Below are 26,183 nucleotides of genomic sequence, written 5' to 3'. Positions count from 1 at the left end.
TAGAAAATAGGGTAAAGAGTATATATTATTTCAATTTGACGTGTCAGAAGTTTTGATTGGTGAGGGATCAAGACTTTGAGACCCCGGCTGATTGCTAAACCCTGCATAAAAATGCTGGTGATCACATAACGGAGAAGCAAAACGCTCGTTTGTTGGGTGATTTGATAGTTTACACAGCACGTCCCCTATGTAAAGAAGGGATGTGCTACCGATAGAGGATCCTGTTATCGGGTGGGGACACCATGTTTGTATTAATGATCCTTCTGTTTCCATCAGTACTCGTTGGCCTGTGTAAACGAGCGCCGACCGCCTTGTACATAGGGGAACGGAGCTCGTTAGAGGGCCGAGATGGGCCGGTGTGAGTGACCTCACTAATGAATACATACGTGTCAAACACGGTAGTAATCGCACACTCACTGTTGTCATTGTGACCAGCGGTGAAGGACCTCGTGGCCTCTTCAGGAACTGTTGTGCGTGTAGCTGAATATTCGCCCCTCCATCAGATGCCCTTCGTCCAAGAGGTCCCATGCCATTTAGGAGCTGAAGCGTGGGAGGCTGCAAGAGGGACTGCTCCTATAAAACCAATGGAAATTATTAGGTTTTGGACACTTTACAATGAGATTTCTATCAACGTCCCACACAATACAAAAGGAAGTCGACGAAAGACCAATCAACCCACGATATTTTAATGAAAAAGACCATCTAACCCCCAGCAAACTATATTATATCAACACTGCACTTTATACAGAATTCTTTTCATTGTTCACTCAATATAAAGCTTTTTAAATAACCTTTATTATAAATATTTCACATTTGTTGCTGCAGATGACTGCAAGTCCTTTATCTAGGGGTTTTGCAAACATGATACGAATCCATCAGATCTGCTGCTCCCCACTTCTTTCTGTTCCCACCTCCCTTCTCTCCGAGTGAGAGATAGCAGAAGGGAGGGATCCCCAGAATATAGACAAAGTAGAAAACCGCTACAATATGAGGGAGGACAGAGTAAACAGGCTATAGACAAGGAAAAGAACACTACAAGTGGAAATAAGAGCAGGATGGAAGCTGTGCTGATATATGAGGTAATGAAGACAGAAGCAACCTGGATACACCCAGAGCTCACATCCAGCCTATATTACTGAGAGAGACACACAGACCTTACATCCAGCCTATATTACTGGGAGAGACACACAGCTCACATCCAGCCTATATTAATGAGAGAGACACACACCGCTCACATCCAGCCTATATTATTGGGAGAGAGACACAGAGCTCACATCCAGCCTATATTACTGGGAGAGACACACACCTCACATCCAGCCTATATTACTGGGAGAGACACACACAGCTCACATCCAGCCTATATTATTGGGAGAGACACACAGACCTCATATACAGCCTATATTACTGGGAGAGACACACACCTCACATCCAGCCTATATTACTGGGAGAGACACACACAGCTCACATTCAGCCTATATTACTGGGAGAGACACACAGACCTCACATCCAGCCTATATTACTGGGAGAGACACACACCGCTCACATCCAGCCTATATTATTGGGAGAGAGACACAGAGCTCACATCCAGCCTATATTACTGAGAGAGACACAGAGCTCACATCCAGTCTATATTACTGGGAGAGACACACACAGCTCACATCCAGCCTATATTACTGGGAGAGAGACACAGAGAGCTCACATCCAGCCTATATTACTGAGAGAGACACAGACCTCACATCCTGCCTATATTACTGGGAGAGACACACAGACCTTACATCCAGACTATATTACTGAGAGAGACACACAGAGCTCACATCCAGCCTATATTACTGGGAGAAAAACACAAATCTCATATCCAGCCTGTACTACAAGCAGAGACAATACCACAAGAGAAAAATCTGAAACTTAGATCAGGCAGCAAACAGAATATCATAGCGAGAGGTCTGCAAATTAAGGAATGAAGATTGCGTCGGAAATGCAGTGAAAATTTATTAGCTAATGGTAACCACTGACAAGTAAAAATCCTTTTTTTCCATGTCAAAGGTGTTCACAGCCTTTAGGAAATCCCATTATAGTATACAAAGAATGTACCTTAAAATAAGGCATCAAAGTTCAGATCGAGTGATCGGTCATTCTCAGGTCAGACACATATTGCCAACGCACAGTGCCACCTACTGGTCAAATCTAATATAGCAAGTGACACAAAACTGAAAAATTCCTTGTGAGAATCCAAGTCCACCATTTATGTTCACGTCGTTTCTGTGCATTTTCCTCTGCAGATGTCGGATGGTGACCCTTAGATCTGCAGCTTCCACACAAGAATAAGTCCGAATCAATGCAGCTAGTGGAGATTGAGCTTTTACCAATGAAAGTGAATGAATCTGCGAGAAACACATTCACATTTATGGGATGAAGGAGCCATTGACGGAAACGTCAGCAAAAGCCACAAGATGTCTGACACCTCAGTGTGGGATACTTGTGGAGTTATAGGGGTATTCATCACTTACATTTATGGCATCTCTACGGGACATAGTAGATGCAGGTCCCACTGATGAAATCCGCATCTATCTCAAGGACGGGGCCCTGATGTCGGTGGGGAGGTGGTCGGACTTCCCATTCATTTATATAGGACTTCCGACCACCTTTTATTAACGGCAGCACGTGACGGGACCCCATACTTCACTTTGGTGAGATCCACATCAATTATACTTTGTCACATCATATGAATATGCCATGGGACTATCCCTTTAAAGGGGGTTGTATGAGCTCAGGGAAAACGTGGCGGCTTTCTACCAAAAAACATGGCGCAGCGGTTTTGTATTTTTTTTATATGCATTATAGGCCGGCAAGTGGCATTAATCAATGAGGGGGTCCGACCGGAGACCTCCATCAATCGTGTGAGTACATTTGTGCACCGGCCCATACATGCTTGCACTGCAAAATATGAAGAAAATTCCTTACTTTTGCTCAAAGCAATGCTTAATTTTGGGTTGAAATTTTTTTTTACAAATTTTTTTAATGTTTCCCTTTAGGTCACCCGGTGCATACTCCGCAACCGGGCGCAAATCTTGCTCCCATTGCTGCAGAACGCGTGACTTTACACACGATGGTGCATTTGGACTATACCTTGTACTCGAGGTGGCCACTAGGGGGCATGTTTTGCATTGGCAGCAACGGGTGAAGGGTGTTTGTGTTTTGTGCCACTGGAAGGAATGGGGTCTGTGGAGAGACCCTTGGGAATCCAGGAATGATCTTCTGCAGCTCCTCCGCACCTCCTTCGTTACTGATAAAAAAAAAGCAGAATATCGCTGATCAGTACAAACAAGGGGAAAGAAGCAAATACAACGTATAGACTTCTAAAATAATGTCAGTGACCCCGTTGTTCTCCTCCAAAATGCCACAACAGCCTGTGTGTGTGTAAGGGGATGCTGGGAGTTGTAGTACTGAAGGTTGCTGGCCCTAGGTCTATACGCTTATGTCCTGTGACTATTCCGCCATAGTTACAAGTAAAGCAGCGAGCTGTGACTTACTGTGTGTCCGGCACTCCCACCGTGTGTCTCCTCATTGACAGGTATCGGGCCAAAGCTTCCGGGGAAGGTTCTTCTCCTTCATCGCTGTCCAGGTTCATGGTGCCGTTAGTCTAAAGGGCAATATAAATGGTGTAAGGTTAAGTTCACACTTTGCGTTTTGGCTGCCTTTTTTTTCCACAGGCAAAACCCGCTGTCTTGGCACTAAAGAAGCTGCTTACAAAAAGCAGCTTTTGCTGCACATTTGCTGCCTTTTCGCTGCGCATGTGCTGCCTTTTCGCTGAGCATGTGCTGCCTTTTCGCTGCGCATGTGCTGCCTTTTCGCTGAGCATGTGCTGCCTTTTCGCTGAGCATGTGCTGCCTTTTCGCTGCGCATGTGCTGCCTTTTCGCTGAGCATGTGCTGCCTTTTCGCTGAGCATGTGCTGCCTTTTCGCTGAGCATGTGCTGCCTTTTCGCTGCGCATGTGCTGCCTTTTCGCTGAGCATGTGCTGCCTTTTCGCTGAGCATGTGCTGCCTTTTCGCTGCGCATGTGCTGCCTTTTCGCTGCGCATGTGCTGCCTTTTTTTTCAGGTTCATTTGTCTTTTGTGCATGCTGACAAATTTTACAGTGCCCCCAATAAAAAACATGATGCAACTTCCTGAGTTTTCTGCGCCGAAAACGCAGCAAAACTTGATACCTGCATTTTTTTGCTGCGTTTTTGTGCTTACACATTGCTTTCTATGGGTGAAAAAATGCTGAAAGAAGTGACATACTGGCAGCAGTTTTCAAGTTCAGTCAGGAAAAGAAACAAAACAATGGGTGCGCATGAGATTTCTGAAATCTCATACCTTTTGCCGGTGCTGTAAAATGCAGCTTAAAATTTACAAAAAAAAAACGCAGCAAAAACACATGTGAACATAGCCCAAAGACAGAGACCGTGAATCCGATTGTTCATCACGTTAATATCTACTGTGGGCTGATTCTCACCTCAACTATTTGATTTTCAGGGTTGATGAGTTGGACTTGGGGCACGTTCATACTGACGGCACTGCCAGTGGCATCAGCCTGTAGGAAAAACACAGAAGTCACAAAAACCTTATACACATGAGAAAAAAGTTTACTCCGACTGTAAGCGCAAGAAAACATTCACTCTGCTGAAAATATGCTGGTCCCTCCATCTTCATATGATCTCCAGCTCAGGCTGCTGTGGCTATAAAGTCTATAGATGGCTCCCATGACTGGACGACCTCTGGAGACCACAGCAGAAGGTCCCTTCTTATTATGCAAGGTCAACTACTTCAACGCTGCAGCCAATCACTAGGTCACATCTTTAGTAGATTGTTTTCCCTTTTATACGCAATGAGGCACAAACCACGGGTCATATCCAAAACGCTCTCAAAAATGATAAAACTTTCTAAGGAAAAAAAAAAGAGCATCCTGAAAAAGCAAAAAGACTAACCTGTATTGGTGAAGCCGTGTATGACAGAGGACGAGGGGCGCTGGGGGGAGTCGGGAGGCGTAAAGTTTTGTGTCTTCTCAGCCGTTCGCACAGCAAACTGTAGATAGCACTGTAGTTATCGTAGGCGTCCGTTCTTAGAGACTGGGTAGAAAACACAAACATAGAAGGTATAAAGGGGGAAGTATAAACTAGAAAAAGAAAGAAAATGGCTAATAAAATGGGATTTTATGGATTTCTTTGTTTACATACACATACATAATCATTGCCAAAAATGTGAAAAAATGGGGATGTGCAGCTGACAATCTGCATGGAGGCCATATGATCATATCATCAGCCATCTCCTTAGTGATTGTACTGGCCCGCTCACCTTTATGCCAATCATCTTGTCAGAGGGTCCTCATTAGGGCAGAAGTCTCACCTGTAAAGTGCGGTCTTTGTCCAGGCCCATCTCCACCATGGTGTGCAGGACTTGCTCATTCAGCGGCTCCCTCTGCCTCTCCATCTTGATGTGCTGGCATTCGGCTATTAACTACAACACAATGCAAACCTTCATTAGCCACACAACTGATAGCGCTCTGCTTTTTAGCCATTTTAACATACAGGCACCGCTCTAAAATCACGTCACCTCAACTTAAAAGTGGTATCTGCAAAATAAGTGATAATGTATTGATTGGAAAGGGTCTGATTGCTGGAACCAGCACTGATCGCGGCACTTTGATCCCCATTTACAATAGAGCACATGCTCGACCACAGCTCCATTCATCACCTATGGGGCTGCCAAGCAATGCACTCAGCTTCCCCATAGAGAATGATTGGAGCACAGACCAAGTAATCACCTATTCTAGAGATAGATAATAAATCTTCCTTTAACCCATTTAAAGGGCTTGCTCAGGATCGGATTCTTAGGGTGCAGTCACAAGGCCGTATAATTTGGAATGCAAAGCAATGCTCGGACTGGCTGTCGGCTCAGCTCACCTGAGCCTGACAGCACGTATTCCTATACAGCTATTACGCTTGGGTAGGTAGAGCCGATGGCCAGTCATGAGCATTTTCCATTTGGGTCAAAAGTTCAAAGAGACACCAAAAAACACAAAAATAATCTCATATTGGCTCACCCTTTCAAAGTCGAGATCTTGCTCTCCCTGGCACATCCACTTGTGTTTGCAGATCTGCTCCATCGACAGGCGCTTACTGGGCTCCAAAATCAGCATATGTCTGATGAGATGTTCACATTCTGTAAGGAGGGAGCACGCGTCAGCACACGCCGTGCACGTGTCTCCACGGGATCGGACATTATACAGCACCCACCGTGCACGTGTCTCCACGGGACCAAACATTATACAGCACGCGCCGTGCACGTGTCACCACGGGACCGGACATTATACAGCACGCGCCGTGCACGCGTCTCCACGGGACCGGACATTATACAGCACGCGCCGTGCACGCATCTCCACGGGACCGGACATTATACAGCACGCGCCGTGCACGCGTCTCCACGGGACCGGACATTATACAGCACGCGCCGTGCACGCGTCTCCACGGGACCGGACATTATACAGCACGCGCCGTGCACGCGTCTCCACGGGACCGGACATTATACAGCACGCGCCGTGCACGCGTCTCCACGGGACCGGACATTATACAGCACGCGCCGTGCACGCGTCTCCACGGGACCGGACATTATACAGCACGCGCCGTGCACGCGTCTCCACGGGACCGGACATTATACAGCACGCGCCGTGCACGCGTCTCCACGGGACCGGACATTATACAGCACGCGCCGTGCACGCGTCTCCACGGGACCGGACATTATACAGCACGCGCCGTGCACGCGTCTCCACGGGACCGGACATTATACAGCACGCGCCGTGCACGCGTCTCCACGGGACCGGACATTATACAGCACGCGCCGTGCACGCGTCTCCACGGGACCGGACATTATACAGCACGCGCCGTGCACGCATCTCCACGGGACCGGACATTATACAGCACGCGCCGTGCACGCGTCTCCACGGGACCGGACATTATACAGCACGCGCCGTGCACGCGTCTCCACGGGACCGGACATTATACAGCACGCGCCGTGCACGCGTCTCCACGGGACCGGACATTATACAGCAAGCGCCGTGCACGTGTCTCCAAGGGACAGGACATTATACAGCACGCGCTGTGCACGTGTCTCCACAGGACCGTACATTATACCCTGCCCGACATTCTCCATACCTTCAGATCATTAATACAAAATAGCTCAAGCAATTGGGGCAATATGAAAACCACTGTTAGTTTAGACCAAGAGAAGCAGAAATTGGCAATAATAAAATATAAACTTTTAATATAGATTTTTTAAAAATACATCATTATAAAACAGATACGTGCTAACATAGAAAATGTAAAAAAAAACCTGACTAATGGCCCAATAGATCCAAATGGCCAAAGGGCCTAATAGCCAAGACACACAGTTGTGTTGTACTTAGAGGTTAAGATCCATGGAAAAAGCAGAGACAGCCGTTCTGCAGACCAAGGATCCACACTAAACCAATGTGTCCTGCCTGCATTCACACTGTAAGGTTCACATACCAAATCACACGCCTGTGACTACGTGACAACAAGCCCCAATATACATTATAGGTAATGATCATGTGCACAGAGGACAATACCTTCAATAATATAGCCAAGATCAAAGGCCATTTGGATCTATCGGGCCATTAGTCTGATTTTCAGAGCGACGCTCTTTTTATATTTTCTATGTTAGCACGTATGTGTTTTATACTGAAGTATTTTTAAAGAATATATATTAAGTTATATTTTATTATTGCCACTTTCTGCTTTTAGTGCAAAATAGCTCCCCTCCAGAAGGAGACTGCCTCTCTGGTGCCAAATATGCCATCGAAGGGTGGCAATTAAAGGGACGGTTGCCTTCCTTTTGGAGGAAAACTATTTTGAAGCAGCTCCTCTCAACAGTGAATGGGTTATGCTCGGAAAAGGCCATCAATATTAGATGGCTGAGGAAGGGGACTCTTGTTTTTGCTAGCTCTATAGATGACAGGTGATATCACTGACGCACTTCTGAGGCTCCTTCCATGGGACTTATCTAAGTCTTTAAAGTAAGGAAACTTTACCTGTGGACATGAAAAAAGGGATCCGGAACTTTCCGCTCAAGACCCTGGCCCGCAGGTTTTGTAACGTGCTTCCATCAAACGGAAGAGCGCCGCACACCAACACGTACAAGACGACTCCCAAACTCTGCGCAGAAAGAAAAAAAGACACAGAAAATTAGTAGCAGTATACTGCCAGCAACCATTAAAGGCTTAATCCCATCTTTATAGATGGATACTGTCAGGTTAGAGATCGTTATAACAAGCAATTTTGCAATTTGCTGCGTATTAAAATTTGCAGCCGTTCTTGAGATATTAACATTTTTCCTTTGTTTACAGCTTGTTGCCTAGGAGACCGACCACTGCTGCTGTCCAGTTTGTAAGTACTGCCTAGGAATAGGAGGTAACAGTGCGCTCCAGCAATCCTGCTCGGCTTCGCAACATTGAAAGGAGGCAGTAAGCGTTGAGCACGGTCTGTTGTCCAGCAGGGGTGGTCGGTTTCCAGGGCAACGAGATGTAAACGAAAGAAAAGTGTCTATCTCAAGAACGGATTAAAATTGTAATGAGCAGTAAATTGCAAAATTTCTTGTACTTACGAGCACTGTCCGACAATATCCATTCATGAAGAAGGGAGGTGTAAGATGTGTAAGAGACTGCTGTCGACTCCAAGAAGAAGACAGATGGAGCATGTAAAAGTTTCTGTCTGCTCTGAACATTGTGCTTAGCAAGTGCTTGCATTGGACGCAGCCATGACATGATCAGTAAATGCCCCCTGGCAAAGCTGAGTGCTTGCACTGGACCCGGCCATAACAGGATCAGTAAATGCCCCCTGGCAAAGCTGAGTGCTTGCACTGGACCCGGCCATAACAGGATCAGTAAATGCCCCCTGGCACGGCTGAGTGCTTGCACTGGACCCGGCCATAACAGGATCAGTAAATGCCCCCTGGCACGGCTGAGTGCTTGCATTGGACGCAGCCATGACATAATCAGTAAATGCCCCCTGGCAAAGCGGAGTGCTTGCACTGGACCCGGCCATAACAGGATCAGTAAATGCCCTCTGGCACGGCTGAGTGCTTGCACTGGAAGCTGCCATGACAGGATCAGTAAATGCCCCCTGGCACGGCTGAGTGCTTGCACTGGACCCGGCCATAACAGGATCAGTAAATGCCCCGTGGCACGGCTGAGTGCTTGCATTGGACGCAGCCATGAAAGGATCAGTAAATGCCCCTTGGCACAGTTGAGTGCTTGCACTGGACCCGGCCATAACAGGATCAGTAAATGCCCCCTGGCACGGCTGAGTGCTTGCACTGGACCCGGCCATAACAGGATCAGTAAATGCCCCCTGGCATGGCTGAGTGCTTGCACTGGACCCGGCCATAACAGGATCAGTAAATGCCCTCTGGCACGGCTGAGTGCTTGCATTGGAAGCCGCCATGACAGGATCAGTAAATGCCTCCTGGCAAGGCTGAGTGCTTGCACTGGACCCGGCCATAACAGGATCAGTAAATGCCCCCTGGCACGGCTGAGTGCTTGCATTGGACGCAGCCATGAAAGGATCAGTAAATGCCCCCTGTAGCACGGCTGAGTGCTTGCACTGGACCCGGCCATAACAGGATCAGTAAATGCCCCCTGGCACGGCAGAGTGCTTGCACTGGACGCGGCTATGACGGGATCAGTAAATGCCCCCTGGCACGGCTGAGTGCTTGCACTGGACGCAGCCATGACAGAATCAGTAAATGCCCCCTGGCACAGCTGAGTGCTTGCACTGGACCCGGCCATGACAGGATCAGTAAATGCCCTCTATAGCACGGCAGTGTGCTTGCACTGGACGCGGCTATGACTGGATCAGTAAATGCCCCCTGGCACGGCTGAGTACCTGCATTAGAAGCCGCCATGACAGGATCAGTAAATGCCCCCTGGCACGGCTGAGTGCTTGCATTGGAAGCCGCCATGACAGGATTAGTAAATGCCCCCTGGCACGGCTGAGTGCTTGTACTGGACCCGGCCATGACAGGATCAGTAAATAACCCCTGGCACAGCTGAGTGCTTGCACTGGACGCGGCCATGACAGGATCAGTAAATGCCCCCTGGCACGGCTGAGTGCTTGCACTGGACCCGGCCATGACGGGATCAATAAATGCCCCCTATAGCACAGCTGAGTGCTTGCACTGGACGCGGCTATGACGGGATCAGTAAATGGCCCCAGGCACGGCTGAGTACATGCACTGGACACGGCTATGACGGGATCAGTAAATGCCCTCTGGCACGGCTGAGTACTGGCATTGGAAGCCGCCATGACAGGATCAGTAAATGCCCCCTGGCACGGCTGAGTGCTTGCACTGGACGCGGCCATAACAGGATCAGTAAATGCCCTCTGGCAAAGTGAGTGCTTGCACTGGACCCGGCCATGACGGGATGGTGAGTGCCTGCACTGGACCCGGCCATGACGGGATCAGTAAATGCCCCCTGGCACGGCTGAGTGCTTGCACTGGACCCGGCCATGACAGGATCAGTAAATGCCCCCTGGCACGGCTGAGTGCTTGCACTGGACATGGCCATGACAGGATCAGTAAATACCCCCTGGCACAGCTGAGTGCTTGCACTGGACGCGGTTATGACGGGATCAGTAAATGCCCCCTGGCACGGCAGAGTGCTTGCACTGGACGCGGCTATGACGGGATCAGTAAATGCCCCCTGGCACAGCTCAGTGCTTGAACTGGACGCGGCTATGACGGGATCAGTAAATGCCCCCTGGCACGGCTGAGTGCTTGCATTGGAAGCCGCCATGACAGGATCAGTAAATGGCCCCTGTCACGGCTGAGTGCTTGCATTGGACCCGGCCATGACAGGATCACTCGGTGCCCCCTGGCACAGCAGAGCTGCTGGGTTATAGCAGAGCTAGATCAGTTCTGCCAGTGACTAACTTCTTGACTGGGGGGCTTTGTCCCCTTATAATCAAGCTGCTATGGTTCCCTAAGTCACAAGGAAAAATCAGAAGTTTACTACTCACCCATATGTCAACCTTGGGCCCTTCATACTCTTTTCCTTCAAAAAGTTCTGGTGCTGCATATGGGGGGCTCCCACACCAAGTCTTCAATAATTGCCCTGGAGTAAACCGGTTACTGAAACCAAAATCTGAAGGAGGAAAGTAAAGAGAGAGTTATGGATGGAAGCAGGCGTCGCTCTGCAGGGTATACAGCGCTCTGCAGGGTATACTATACTATACTATCTCCAGAGTCTATCAAGACAGATCATGAAGGGGGGAGTGAAAGATCCCGCAGGTCGACCATTGTGTTCTGCGTGGAGTTAAGCCGCCACCAGAATGACAGAATGAAAGAGCGCTCACTCCCGCGCAAAAATGGGGCTCAGGGGAGATCACTGACGGCCGAACCAGCGTGTGTACGGTGGTCTCAACTGCAACCAAAGCATGCAATGAGCTTAATCCACCAAGCTTCCTAAAATCATACATCGCCCTACTCTTCAGTGCCTAAAAATCTACACATTCACACCTTGTTAAAAAAAAAATATCCGGGTGAAACAAACGGAAACTTTCCAGCACTATTCGGACTGGGACGCCTGCCACTAAAGGCAGATAGGACTGAGGGTGCAGTGATGCGAGGGATTTGTCTAAAACAAACAAGGATCAGAAAAAAGTGTTTAACGTTCACATCCGAGGTCTGAAGCAGAAAAACAAGCGGCTCGGTGGAGCGGTGCTGACAGGACATCAGCATTTCCATCCTACTCATCAGATGACTGCGCTCAGCCGCTGCCAAAGCAAACAGCAGATGGGAGGACCGGCAGCACCTCCAGAGCAGCGCTCGGCCGCAGGATTCCCAGGAACAGTCACTTCCCTCATAATCCACTGCATCATACAGACGACGTCTCCAGGCCCGGACTGTCAGTATGGGCCGCTCTAACGCCTTGTGGTCTTAGCTAGAAGCAAAAAAAAGGGGGTCTACTTTTGTGCAGAGAAACAGCTGAGCGATTCTGCAGCTCAGCCTTATTCACTTGAATGGACTAAACTGCAATACCAAACACAACCCATAAGAAAGGGTGGCGTGGCTTCTCAAGAAAAAAAAAAAGCTAATTATTTTTGCTAATCCATTTAAGCAAATAGTGAAAATATTGAGCCCTATATCTGTACAGCTCAGACTAAAACCGGAACAGCCTGCAGTATACCACGCCGATATCGGAACCACCGGGGGCGGCATAGAAAAAAAAAAAATCAGGTTCCCACATAACAAGTGACCCTCCACCTTCTCCACACCCACTTCTGCTTGACCGACAGGTCCCCCCCCACCTGTGCACTCGTGTACATAATAAAATGTGGCCACGGGGTAAGAGGGTTGAAGGCCATCGCTCAGGCTTCCCCTTCCTAAAGGGACAACACACCCCACCACCCTCTTCCTCAGCACATGACTGTCAGGAACACCGTAAAAAAAAAAAAAAAACGGATCTGCGGCTTCAGTGCCACTTTATTCCTCCGATGTGGCAAAGCTGATGCCGCTGGTCTGACCTGTCAATCATCAGGAGCTCTCTGCCCCCCAAGGCAAGCAGGGAGTCGGGAGGCAGAGGAGAGGCGCGCTCCTGATGATTGAATGTTCGGACAGGCAAACCCCATTAAAAGATATTAATTCCTGCGGCTCACAACGGTCACTAGTGGGAGCCAAATGAAGAGCGATGGAGACAGGCTCACCGTGGTTCTGACCGTCGCCCTTTGTGAAAACTGAGGTCTATAAATGCAGCAGTGAGGATGGCAGCGACATTTCATAGTGATTTTTGGCCACTCACCGGCAATCTTGATATTGAGGTTTGCATCAAGCAATAAGTTCTCAGCCTTCAGGTCTCGGTGCACGATGTTCCTACAGTGACAGAAGTGGACAGCGGCGACAATCTGCTTAAACTTCTTACGCGCTTCTTTCTCTGCCATCCGTCCGTGAGCCACAAGGTGATCTGTAATGCAAGAAAGGACGGTCAGGTGATGGCGAGCCAGAGACACTTAGGACCCCGCACGATCAGCAGGCATCGTGCACGTCTTATTCTATAGATCAGGACACGTGCACCGCACATCACCGGCACCAATGGGGCTGTGATGCCACCTGCGACATGCCGAAATGTGACCGTCTCAATGTTGGGATTTTCAGTTGCAGGTAACTGCAATGCTGACCCCTAGGGGCCAAAAGAGCGCGCTACACTGTAAGAAAAGTGCTATAGAAATGATTGAAAAGTAATTAATGAGATTGCAGCCTTAAAGTGCATGTGACCGTCCCCATACAGGTGGGATATTGTCAGCAGCACATCCTCTGTTTAGATGAGGAATTGAGCTGCCGACAACAATGATTTTACAGCAGAATCAGTGGTCGAAACAACGATTGATAGTTTGTGCACAAATTGCTGCCATGGTTACAAGGGTCAAAGATCAGAAGTGAGCGTCATTATAAATGGGCTACATTGCCAAAAAAGTCTACGTTGTGCGGATCTGCCGACATCCCAGGGTATAGGCAAACTGTATACACACTAGTGACTTCCACTGTATTAAAGGAACAAACGAGAAAGGAAGGGAAAACAAACGAGAAAGGGGGGGGCAAAACAAAAGAGAAGGGGGGGCAAAACAAACGAGAAAGGGGGAGGGCAAAACAAACGAGAAAGGGGGGGCAAAACAAAAGAGAAGGGGGGGCAAAACAAACGAGAAGGGGGGGCCAAACAAACGAGAAAGGGGGGGCCAAACAAACGAGAAAGGGGAGGCAAAACAAACGAGAAAGGGGAGGCAAAACAAACGAGAAAGGGGAGGCAAAACAAACGAGAAAGGGGAGGCAAAACAAACGAGAAAGGGGAGGCAAAACAAACGAGAAAGGGGGAGGGCAAAACAAACGAGAAAGGGGGAGGGCAAAACAAACGAGAAAGGGGGGGCCAAACAAACGAGAAAGGGGGGGCCAAACAAACGAGAAAGGGGAGGCCAAACAAACGAGAAAGGGGAGGCAAAACAAACGAGAAAGGGGAGGTCAAACAAACGAGAAAGGGGAGGCAAAACAAACGAGAAAGGGGAGGCCAAACAAACGAGAAAGGGGAGGCCAAACAAACGAGAAAGGGGAGGCAAAACAAACGAGAAAGGGGAGGCAAAACAAACGAGAAAGGGGAGGCAAAACAAACGAGAAAGGGGAGGCAAAACAAACGAGAAAGGGGAGGCAAAACAAACGAGAAAGGGGAGGCAAAACAAACGAGAAAGGGGAGGCAAAACAAACGAGAAAGGGGAGGCAAAACAAACGAGAAAGGGGAGGCAAAACAAACGAGAAAGGGGAGGCAAAACAAACGAGAAAGGGGAGGCAAAACAAACGAGAAAGGGGAGGCAAAACAAACGAGAAAGGGGAGGCAAAACAAACGAGAAAGGGGAGGCAAAACAAACGAGAAAGGGGAGGCAAAACAAACGAGAAAGGGGAGGCAAAACAAACGAGAAAGGGGAGGCAAAACAAACGAGAAAGGGGAGGCAAAACAAACGAGAAAGGGGAGGCAAAACAAACGAGAAAGGGGAGGCAAAACAAACGAGAAAGGGGAGGCAAAACAAACGAGAAAGGGGAGGCAAAACAAACGAGAAAGGGGAGGCAAAACAAACGAGAAAGGGGAGGCAAAACAAACGAGAAAGGGGAGGCAAAACAAACGAGAAAGGGGAGGCAAAACAAACGAGAAAGGGGAGGCAAAGCAAACGAGAAAGGGGAGGCAAAGGAAACGAGAAAGGGGAGGCAAAACAAACGAGAAAGGGGAGGCAAAACAAACGAGAAAGGGGAGGCAAAACAAACGAGAAAGGGGAGGCAAAACAAACGAGAAAGGGGAGGCAAAACAAACGAGAAAGGGGAGGCAAAACAAACGAGAAAGGGGAGGCAAACAAACGAGAAAGGGGAGGCAAAACAAACGAGAAAGGGGAGGCAAAACAAACGAGAAAGGGGAGGCAAAACAAACGAGAAAGGGGAGGCAAAACAAACGAGAAAGGGGAGGCAAAACAAACGAGAAAGGGGAGGCAAAACAAACGAGAAAGGGGAGGCAAAACAAACGAGAAAGGGGAGGCAAAACAAACGAGAAAGGGGAGGCAAAACAAACGAGAAAGGGGGGGCAAAACAAACGAGAAAGGGGGGGCAAAACAAACGAGAAAGGGGGGGGCAAAACAAACGAGAAAGGGGGACAAAACAAACAAGAAAGGGGGGCAAAACAAATGAGAAAACCAGCAAAAGGGGGGAAAACCCAGCAAAAGGGGGGAAAACCCAGCAAAAGGGGGGAAAACCCAGCAAAAGGGGGGAAAACCCAGCAAAAGGGGGGAAAACACCAGCAAAAGGGGGGAAAACACCAGCAAAAGGGGGGAAAACACCAGCAAAAGGGGGGAAAACCCAGCAAAAGGGGGGAAAACCCAGCAAAAGGGGGGAAAACCCAGCAAAAGGGGGAAAACCCAGCAAAAGGGAAAAAGAAGTATATTCCAAGGTATACTACACTCTTCTATACAGTTGAGAGAGGAATGCCAATAATAATGCAGAGGATGATTCTTTATGAATGTTCTCAATGAACTGTATAAACTAAAAAACATACTTTACCCGGACTGACGTCGCTCCACCGCTCTGATCCCTGGATCCTTCAGAAGTCTTGTGATGTAAGTGCTGCAGCCACAAGATCACCAGGGACACAGGACAAAGGGCTCAGAGCGGAGCTGAAGACAAGTTTGTATTCTTTTTTTTATCTTATACAGCACATTAGGGACATTCATACGGGGTAGTTCTGTAGTGAACAACCCCTTTGAGTCTGGGGCTACACAGGCATTACTTCCTCAACACACATCGCGTGAAGTACTCATTATACCTCTGTTACACACAATGACAGTGAATGGGGTTGTGTCGTGACTTTCAATCGGGCTCAACCACACACAAGTCGCAAAAATGTAAGTTGCAGAAATTTTCATGCCTTCAAACTACAGGACAGCGTCAGGGTAAATCTTGTGCATAGAGATATACGGATGCCCCACTTGTGTATGGAGGCCTCCGCCCAGCACATTTCTGGCCTCACATTTGAACACTTGTATTCAGCACTTTCCTGTATTTCACATTCCCACATCCTATGTACTGCATACGATTGGATTATACGTCTCGCTCAACCAGTCCCTTACTGCAAAAAAAGGTAAAAAATTCAGTACAAGTCAGTAAAAAAAAAAAAAATGAAAAAGTACATTTCCTGAACACATGGGAGATCTGTCATTAGGTCACGGCACTGAATAATGCACGTTGCTTCAGGGCACAGAACTGGGTGGGCCTGATATCTGGGACTTCCAACGTTACCAAAAAGAGACTCCGCGTGCCGGTAGCAGATTGGCATGATCACCGCCACACCCAGGAAAAACAAGAATTTCCATCGATTGAGGAGTTGGAAACAAGCGAAACAGGATGACCAAAACGGTTAGATCAGGTCCCACACCGATAACCAGGACTCATGTCCGCTGGTCTGCCCTGGTGGCCGGGAGATCACGCATACACCCTCCCACTCCATGCAAGCCGACGACACTGACCAAGACACCGGCCGCACCTTTCTTCCTCTATATTAAGTGTTGCTCTACTTAATTTAAAGGCAATAATCTGTCACCTGATTCCACAATGCACATTCACTGTATACATTATTAAACAGATCTATTAGACCTGATGAGGAAGGAGCATGCACTTTGTGTCCATATTAGAACGGCTGTATAATCCATTGCATTTTATGAGTCCAGCTAAAGAATTAAGTCCAACTACATTTAGACTCTGCCCAACCAGCCTGACTTACAGCTGCAGCTTATACTGAGCAGTGTGAGATCTCAGCAGGGAGGAGGGACACTGAGGAGCTGCCAATCAGACTAGGTGGGAGGAGACAAAGGAAAAATGTAAAAAAAAAAAAAAAAAAAAAAAAAAAAGGATTACACAGCTGTTCTGACATGAATAAGTAAAGTAAGCACACCAGCCTCAACAGGTCTACGAAACGTAGTTAATAATGTATGCGGAGGGAATTGTGAAAGTGGTATTATCATCTGAGTCCTATGTGCTATAAATGTCGTATCGGTCCTGGAGGCCGACCTTGCACTTAAGAGAATGAAGGTGCCTTTTCCTCTGATCAACTGCAGGGTCCGAGCAAGAAGCGTCCTGCGCTTCGGGAAGGAATTTGATGGAGGAGAGGAGACCTATTTATAGGGGCGGCCGCTGGAGGAATGCAAGAAAACCAAAGTGTTTCTCTGCTGTAAGACTATTTGGACAGAAAGGAGGAGGGTGCAACGGAGGCAGGGGAGCTGTGCTAACAAAAAAAGGGCTTAGAACAGGATGTTCAGCCAAGGAAAGGGGGCAACGGGATCCCCCCTAACACCTCCAGAAATTAGGACATTCTGCAAGAGGTTCAATGTTTTCCCTTTTAATCCCCTTGATTTTTTAATCCCCTGCGGTGACGAGTGATAGCTTAATGCCATAGCTGAAATTCGTTCTGGCGATTAGGGGCGACAATGCGATAAAGGGAAGGGGGTGCGAACGCACGACGACGACAAACCCCAATATTATTCATCCCCTGATGGAAAAGGATGGGTTAAATGTTATGACTCCCACACGCATGATACATCCTGTTTACAGAGTCAGGCTGCTGCATGCACGGCGGACAACCCGTATCTCATTCCCAGTCACGCGGCCTCGTTAACCCTTCCCCTTCTGGTGGGGAGGGCTACGCACGCTCGTAGGCACGCTGCTGCCGCTGGCCAGAGTCATTTACCGCTTAGATTTGGGTGCGAATATGAAAATCCCTGGAGCCATAAGGCTCAGATAAGAGGCGGCCGCTCGGGTGCATTCCTCTAAGTCACTACTTGTAGGCACCGACTGGACGCCGGACGGCAGGGAAGCGGCAAAAAGCAATTACCTGCTCATCGGCTCAGCAGCAAGACTTACCGAATATCTCCCCTCCGCTGGCATACTCCGTCACCAGGTAGATCATCCGCTCAGTCTCCATCACCTGCAGCAGATAGAGAAGCAGACGGTAAAGGAGACGTACAAGGGTCAATAGACAGGAAATGGGGCCACCATCACCGGAGCATCTACAGATCAGACTGGGACCAGTATCAGGAATTCCCAACTATCACCACGGGGTACCTTAACACAAAAGTACACGCCATGCTGCGGTCTGAGGGCCGTAGGACAGCAATAATACCAAAAGAGGTGTTCCCATCTGACAGTATATGGCCGGGGGTGGGAGACGCCGGCCCCGAGATATGGGTAGGGGGAAGGGAGATACCTACCCAGAGGAGTGGGGGGCAGATGGTGGGGGGGGGGGTAGCGAAACTCTTCCAGAGGATGGGGGGAGGGGTGGGGAAGGGGGAGAGACGCCGGCCCAGGGGGAGTTGATGACAGCCCAGTGGGGGTGGTTGGGGGAGATGCCAGCCCAGAAGGAGGAGGGGGGGGAATGCCGGCCCAGAGTGGTGTGGATGGGGGTAGACGACAACCCAGAGGGGAGTGAGAATAGGGGAAGAGGATACGCTGACCCAGAGGGGAGAGCGGGGGGAAGGGGTGCCGGAACGGGGGTGTGGGTTTCTGGTTTGGCTCCTTGTCCCAAGTCATGTGGTAAGGCCCTTTAAAGGGAATCTGTCACCAGGTTTCTGCCACCTAATCTGAGAGCAGCATAATATAGGGGCAAAGACCCTGATTCCAGTGATGTGTCACTTACTGGGCAGCTTGTTGTAGTTTTGATAATATACCAGTTTTCTCTGCTGCAGATGTAGCAGTGCTGTGAATGCTGAGCTCTGTGTAACCCCGCCCACATCGCTGACTGGCAGCTTTCTGCCTAAGAAATGTGTACACAGAAAGCAACCAATCAGTGATGTGGACGGGGTTATACAGAGCTCAGCTAGATCTGCAGCAGAGAAAACTGTGATTGTATTAAAACTGTAGCAAACTGCCCAGTAAGTGACATCACTGGAATCAGGATCTCTGTACGTACATCATGTTGCGCTCAAATGAAATTGCAAAAATCGGGTGACTGATTCCCTTTAAAAAGTCACTATTGAAGTTAAGGACTACTGCCCCAACAGGTGGCATTGGAGGTCCAGTCCTTTTCTTCTCTTAAGAAGCTATTTGCATATTTAAATTCCAAGAGGAGCATTGCATGGCCTACAAGTCTCCTTACACTGACTTGGAACTCTCCAAAAGGAGAACCTTTATGGCTTCAACCCACAAGTGGCCTACAGAAGTGGTAAATAAAGGCTGCCCATACAGCTCTCCAATATCACTTACAGCTCGTTGGGGTCTCACCTTTTGAACCCCCGTGATTCTAAGAATAGGGGGTTCGCAGCGCTGCTTTACAGACTTTTCTCTGCGGTATTGAATTTCCAGCCACCAGTTGCATTGTAGCCTAAGTCAATAAGGCTGGCTGTGGCACACCCGGGGGGCCGGGAGCTGTGCCATGTATGGGAAAATTAAAGGGTATGAGGCGCTGAAGATTCAAGGTTCAGGACTGATGAAGGTCCCAGCGTAATACACGTTGCAGAAATATTCTGCACATAAATTGACCTGCTGCGGATGTTAAAATCTGCAAAATGTTGTTTCTTTGTGCAGATTTACTATTGCAATGCATAGGGTGAAATTCACAATACTTTCCCTCTGAACCTGTAATGTTCCTTTATCCTCTGCTGGGGGCGCCATCGCAGGCAGGACAGGATGCGGGAGAAAACACAAACTAGTTTTCGCTCTTTTGCACCTGTCGCCAGAAACACTTCCTGATTCATCGATTCTTTAAAAAAAAAAACAAAAAAAAAAAACACCCTGTTTTGCGCCTTCCCGGCTGTTTCCTCCCTTTCCTGTTGTCACTTCCAGCGCGAGAATAAAATGGAAGGAGGTTTACAATTTTTTGGCAATGTAAAGGCTTAAAGAAAAAATACAGGCAGGATGTTTTACAGTGTACACTGGGTAGATATAAGCAGGCTCAGACTGGCCCACAGGTGAGCACGTGAATCCCCCGGTGGGCCCCTGTGCAGAAGCCCAATACATTTGATTTTCTATGTCAGACAAAAGCAGCATTTCTTCATTCATCAAACTATCCAGTTTATTAATATATAGAAGCAGAGGTAAATTTGGAGAATGTCATATTTGCATGTAGCTGAAAAGTGGCCCCCCAGAGTCAATGTTACTGGTGGGCCCTTGCCACCCCAGTCCGATACTGAATATGGGGGACAATTGACTCTGGACCCGGCCTTCTGTATGGCATTAATAATGAATTTACAACAAAGGAAGAAAAAAAAAACTGAACTGCTCAGGCTGTTATATATATACATATATATTTATATATAAATGTATATATATATGTATATAATAAATAAAAAGTATAGTATATATAGTAAATAACCACTCAGCGATTCCCACCGGCTCTTGTTGCTCAGCTCCATTAGGGCTGAGCTGGGATCCATGACTACAGCTCAGCCACGTTGCCTACAGGTAGTCTATGGTAGTCTGAGCCACACCCCCTGCCTCGTGATTGGCTGTCCCCCCCTACCATTGCAGCTCTTCCTCCTTTTATTGGCTACTCTATAAACACAAGACTCTCAGGAGGAGGATGGAACCAAATGTGTTATCTTTAAATAAAATTCTGGTTATGTTAAATAATTATTATAAAATATATATATATATATATATATATATATATATATATATATATTATAAAATATATATATATATTATAAAATATATATATATATTATAAAATATATATATATATATTATAAAATATATATATATATTATAAAATATATATATATATATTATAAAATATATATATATATATATTATAAAATATATATATATATTATAAAATATATATATATATTATAAAATATATATATATATTATAAAATATATATATATATATATATATATATATATTATAAAATATATATATATATTATAAAATATATATATATATTATAAAATATATATATATATTATAAAATCTATATATATATATATATATATATTATAAAATATATATATATATTATAAAATCTATATATATATATATATATTATAAAATATATATATATATATATATTATAAAATATATATATATATATATATATATATATATATATATATATATATATATATATATATATATATATATATATATATATATATATATATATATATATACAGTGCCTACAAGTAGTATTCAACCCCCTGCAGATTTAGCTGGTTTGATAAGATGCAAATAAGTTAGAGCCTTCAAACTGCAAACGAGAGTAGGTTTTATGAACAGAAGCATAAATCTTACAAACCAAAAAGTTATGTTGCTCAGTTGAATTTTAGTAAATTTTAAACATAAAAGTGTGGGTCAATTATTATACAACCCCTATGTTTAATATTTTGTGGAATAACCCTTGTTTGCAATTACAGCTAATAATCGTCTTTTATAAGACCTGATCAGGCCGGCACAGGTCTGTGGAGTTATCTTGGCCCACTCCTCCATGCAGATCTTCTCCAAGTTATCTAGGTTCTTTGGGTGTCTCATGTGGACTTTATTCTTGAGCTCCTTCCACAAGTTTTCAATTGGGTTAAGGTCAGGAGACTGACTAGGCCACTCCAACACCTTGACTTTTTCCCTCTTGAACCAGGCCTTGGTTTTCTTGGCTGTGTGCTTTGGGTCGTTGTCTTGTTGGAAGATGAAATTACGACCCATCTTAAGATCCTTGATGGAAGAGCGGAGGTTCTTGGCCAAAATCTCCAGGTAGGCAGTGCAATCCATCTTCCCATGGATGCGGACCAGATTGCCAGGCCCCTTGGCAGAGAAACAGCCCCACAGCATGATGCTGCCACCACCATGCTTGACTGTAGGGATGGTATTCTTGGGGTCGTATGCAGTGCCATCCAGTCTCCAAAAATCACGTGTGTGGTTGGCACCAAAGATCTCGATCTTGGTCTCATCAGACCATAGAACCTTGAACCAGTCTGTCTCAGAGTCCTCCAAGTGATCATGAGCAAACTGTAGACGAGCCTTGACATGACGCTTTGAAAGTAAAGGTACCGAACGGAGACCATTGCGGTGGAGTACGTTACTTATGGTATTGACTGAAACCAATGTCCCCACTGCCATGAGATCTTCCCGGAGCTCCTTCCTTGTTGTCCTTGGGTTAGCCTTGACTCTTCGGACAAGCCTGGCCTCGGCACGGGAGGACACTTTCAAAGGCTGTCCTGGCCGTGGAAGGCTAACAGTAGTTCCATAAGCCTTCCACTTACGGATGATGCTCCCAACAGTGGAGACAGGTAGGCCCAACTCCTTGGAAAGGTTTTTGTACCCCTTGCCAGCCTTGTGACCCTCCACGATCTTGTCTCTGATGGCCTTGGAATGCTCCTTTGTCTTTCCCATGTTGACCAAGTCTGAGTGCTGTTCACAAGTTTGGGGAGGGTCTTAAATAGTCAGAAAAGGCTGGCAAAAGAGATCTTTAATCCACACATGTGAAGCTCATTATTCTTGGTGCCTGAACAACTTCTTAATACTTTAGGGGGACCAAACAGAATTCTTGTGGTTTGAGGGGTTGAATAATAAATGACACTCTGAATTAACTTTTATCGTTTTAAAAAAAAAAAAAAAAAATTGCTGCAGTGCATTTTCCACTTCCAGGCTGATCTACAGTACAAATGTCACAATGCCAAGTTAATTCCGCATGTGTCAACCAGCTAAATCTGCAGGGGGTTGAATACTACTTGTAGGCACTGTATATATATATATATATATATATATATATATATATATATATATATATATATATATATATATATATATATATATATATATATATATATATATATATATATATACATATATATATATATACACACACACACACACACATATATATATTTCATTCTTCATTTCCCAAAATAAAAAAAAAAAAACACTCCTGTGTGTCTCAATGGCAGTTTACTACTAAATCAAGGCAGGCATGGGGGGCTTTCAGCAGACCTCCAGCTATCAAGAAACCCATCAGGACCCCACAATCACACGACAGAGGAAAGGAAAGGGCATCAGAGCACCCATAAGAACATAAAGCAATGACCGGCCAGAGGAAGGAGCACGTTTTTGCGTTTTCTTTCCATTCCGGCTGATGTTTAAGGACATACCTGATACAGACGAATAATATGGGGGTGGATTAGCATCTTCATGATCTGAACTTCTCGGAAAATTTTCTTCAGGTTTTCATCATCCAACTTGGTCTTATCAATGATCTTGATTGCAACCTGGGATTGATTAAAAAAGACAATAAAGAAATAAAGACAATGTTTAGCTACAAAGTAATCACATGAGCCGAGACAACAAGCTGACAGTCGTCATTATCAGAGAGGAAAGCGCACGTTACATCTTATTCCACACATACGAGTCTGTGGGTGCAAAGTAAAAAAACACATGATTCAGCGGGGGGTATAACGAGGCGAGAGTCACCGAAAACTTCATGGAATTCCCTGAACTGACGGCTGAGAAACATGAAGATACTGCATTTAAAGGCAATGTGTCACCAGAAAATGGCCTGGGGTTTACCTCCGGATTCTTTGGGGACCCTCTTATCCTAAATGTGTGTCCCTCCTAGTCCTGATAAAGTAAAACAAAGGCACCTTCAAGCTGAAACTTACAACTTCTACTTAGGAGGGAAGCTTTCATCAGAAAATTACTGTTTAAATCAGGTTTTTGTGTTACATGTAGTTTTCAGCAGGCTCATTATCTTCAAAGACAGGATAACGACAGGTAACTCTGCACATTTTTACATTTGGCAGTAGGAAAGTAATAATTTTTTTTAAAGGGGTTTTTCGGTCTCAGAAAACCCCTGTTCCCAAGAGCAGCTTATGTAAAAATAAACACTGTGCTTTTCACACCCTCCCAGGGTCCGGTACTCCGTCTGTGCTCCAGATGTCACATGGTAAGTGCTGCAGCCAATCAGTGAGCTCAGGTCAGTAGGCGGTACCAGCTGCTCAGAGAAGCTGATTGGTACTGGCTGTAGCCAATCAGCAGCTCTGAGCAGCTTGTGCTGTCTACTGACCTGAGCTCACTGATTGGTACTGTCTGCAGCGCTGTAGCCAGATACCGAAAGCACAGCGGAGACTCGGCACTGGACCCGAGGAAGGTGAGAAAGCTGTTTTGTGTTTTCCTTTTAAACAAAATTGAACCTGGGAACAGGGTTTATTATCTGAAAATCCCTTTAAGTTTTACAAATTAGTCTTGAAGTGCATTGGAGTAGGGTGTCGCACCCCGAATACATCAGTACGCCCCCAATTGATTGCACTTCCAGGCTATTTTGCATGTGGCTTCAAGGCTTGATTTCCCATCAAATGACTACAAAGCAGATACCATATCATTGTTGTACTAGGACCTGTTGCACCAGCTTCAGCAGTGCACTCACCCCGACCGCTGCCCTGTAACTATGTGCCTTATCCACCTCTCAATGTAAAGATATATACAGCGAAACGTGTGCCCCGAGACACTCACAAGTAGTAACGGCACGACAGTCAGCCATTAATGGCAGCAATGCCGGGTGTCATCGCCAGCCCGGGCTGTAACGTGAACATGAAATCAGCTGAGGTTCTGATAAGTGAGCGCCCCCCTCTGGTGCCCGATAGGCCTCTCTCCCCACAATCCCCCCTCCGTCAGCACATGTTTACAAGCGTAATGAATCGAGTGCTTGTTTTGTAGGGAACAGCCCCTCCATGACCCTGAGAGCTGGGGGGCGAGCGGGTAGAGCAGGCGTCTGCTTCACGTAATCACCACCCCCCACCCCGCTTACTGATGGGGCATCTCCTATCAGGGCTCAATAACGCAGCTTAGACCATAAGTGAAGACATAGAAAGTAATGGTAATATTAGGGAGCGTCTCCACAAACTGCACTCAGCCCCGCTGCCCCACGCTGTGATCTGTCAGACAATGTGATAAATAGACAATATGTTGTCATAAACCCTAGAAAGAAAGCTGAAAAGTGACCACCACTAGGCTTCTCCCTTCACCCTGCTATCGGGCCTGGAGCCCCTCCGACTGCCAGCGGAGGGCAAGCCTTGGGGCCCCCCCCCCTTGGCCGCCAGCGGAGGGCAAGCCTGGCCCCCCCCCCCCCCCTTGGCCGCCAGCGGAGGGCAAGCCTGGCCCCCCCCCCCCCCTTGGCCGCCAGCGGAGGGCAAGCCTGGCCCCCCCCCCCCCCCTTGGCCGCCAGCAGAGGGCAAGCCTGGCCCCCCCCCCCCCCTTGGCCGCCAGCAGAGGGCAAGCCTGGCCCCCCCCCCCCCCCTTGGCCGCCAGCAGAGGGCAAGCCTGGCCCCCCCCCCCCCCCTTGGCCGCCAGCAGAGGGCAAGCCTGGCCCCCCCCCCCCCTTGGCCGCCAGCAGAGGGCAAGCCTGGCCCCCCCCCCCCCCTTGGCCGCCAGCAGAGGGCAAGCCTGGCCCCCCCCCCCCCTTGGCCGCCAGCAGAGGGCAAGCCTGGCCCCCCCCCCCCCCTTGGCCGCCAGCAGAGGGCAAGCCTGCCCCCCCCCCCCCTTGGCCGCCAGCAGAGGGCAAGCCTGCCCCCCCCCCCCTTGGCCGCCAGCAGAGGGCAAGCCTGGCCCCCCCCCCTTGGCCGCCAGCAGAGGGCAAGCCTGCCCCCCCCCCCCTTGACCGCCAGCAGAGGGCAAGCCTGGGGTCCCCCCCCCTTTGCTGCCAGCGGAGGGCAAGCCTGGGGTCCCCCCCCCTTTGCCGCCAGCGGAGGGCAAGCCTGGGGTCCCCCCCCACCTTTGCCGCCAGCGGAGGGCAAGCCTGGGGTCCCCCGCTTCGGCCGCCAGCGGAGGGCAAGCCTGGGGTCCCCCGCTCCGGCCGCCAGCGGAGGGCAAGCCTGGGGTCCCCCGCTCCGGCCGCCAGCGGAGGGCAAGCCTGGGGTCCCCCGCTCCGGCCGCCAGCGGAGGGCAAGCCTGGGGTCCCCCGCTCCGGCCGCCAGCGGAGGGCAAGCCTGGGGTCCCCCGCTCCGGCCGCCTGGGGTCCCCCCCGCTCCGGCCGCCTGGGGTCCCCCGCTCCGGCCGCCAGCGGAGGGCAAGCCTGGGGTCCCCCGCTCCGGCCACCAGCGGAGGGCAAGCCTGGGGTCCCCCGCTCCGGCCGCCA

General features: G+C 48.0%; 1 protein-coding gene across 2 annotated transcripts in view; it reads right to left on the bottom strand.

Annotated features, from left to right (window-relative positions):
• The window catches only part of SIK3 (SIK family kinase 3), an 83,862-nt gene that overhangs the window by 22,565 nt on the left and 35,114 nt on the right, over window positions 1-26,183 (bottom strand). For both annotated transcript variants that reach the window (XM_073657084.1, XM_073657085.1), the window contains exons 2-13: window positions 23,206-23,322; window positions 17,992-18,055; window positions 12,854-13,015; window positions 11,073-11,197; window positions 8,087-8,210; window positions 6,083-6,201; window positions 5,386-5,496; window positions 4,968-5,108; window positions 4,496-4,573; window positions 3,531-3,640; window positions 3,127-3,283; window positions 418-573 (exon numbers count right to left, since the gene is read on the bottom strand). In XM_073657084.1, the coding sequence (XP_073513185.1) occupies window positions 418-573; window positions 3,127-3,283; window positions 3,531-3,640; window positions 4,496-4,573; window positions 4,968-5,108; window positions 5,386-5,496; window positions 6,083-6,201; window positions 8,087-8,210; window positions 11,073-11,197; window positions 12,854-13,015; window positions 17,992-18,055; window positions 23,206-23,322 (1,464 nt within the window). The remainder of the gene's footprint in view (window positions 1-417; window positions 574-3,126; window positions 3,284-3,530; window positions 3,641-4,495; window positions 4,574-4,967; window positions 5,109-5,385; window positions 5,497-6,082; window positions 6,202-8,086; window positions 8,211-11,072; window positions 11,198-12,853; window positions 13,016-17,991; window positions 18,056-23,205; window positions 23,323-26,183) is intronic.

Source organism: Phyllobates terribilis, unplaced genomic scaffold (assembly GCF_046119375.1).
Source record: "Phyllobates terribilis strain yellow unplaced genomic scaffold, ASM4611937v1 Scaffold_12__6_contigs__length_324123572, whole genome shotgun sequence".
NCBI lineage: Eukaryota > Metazoa > Chordata > Amphibia > Anura > Dendrobatidae > Phyllobates > Phyllobates terribilis.
Note: the sequence above shows the minus strand (reverse complement) of the source record. Positions and strands in the feature narration are given on the sequence as shown.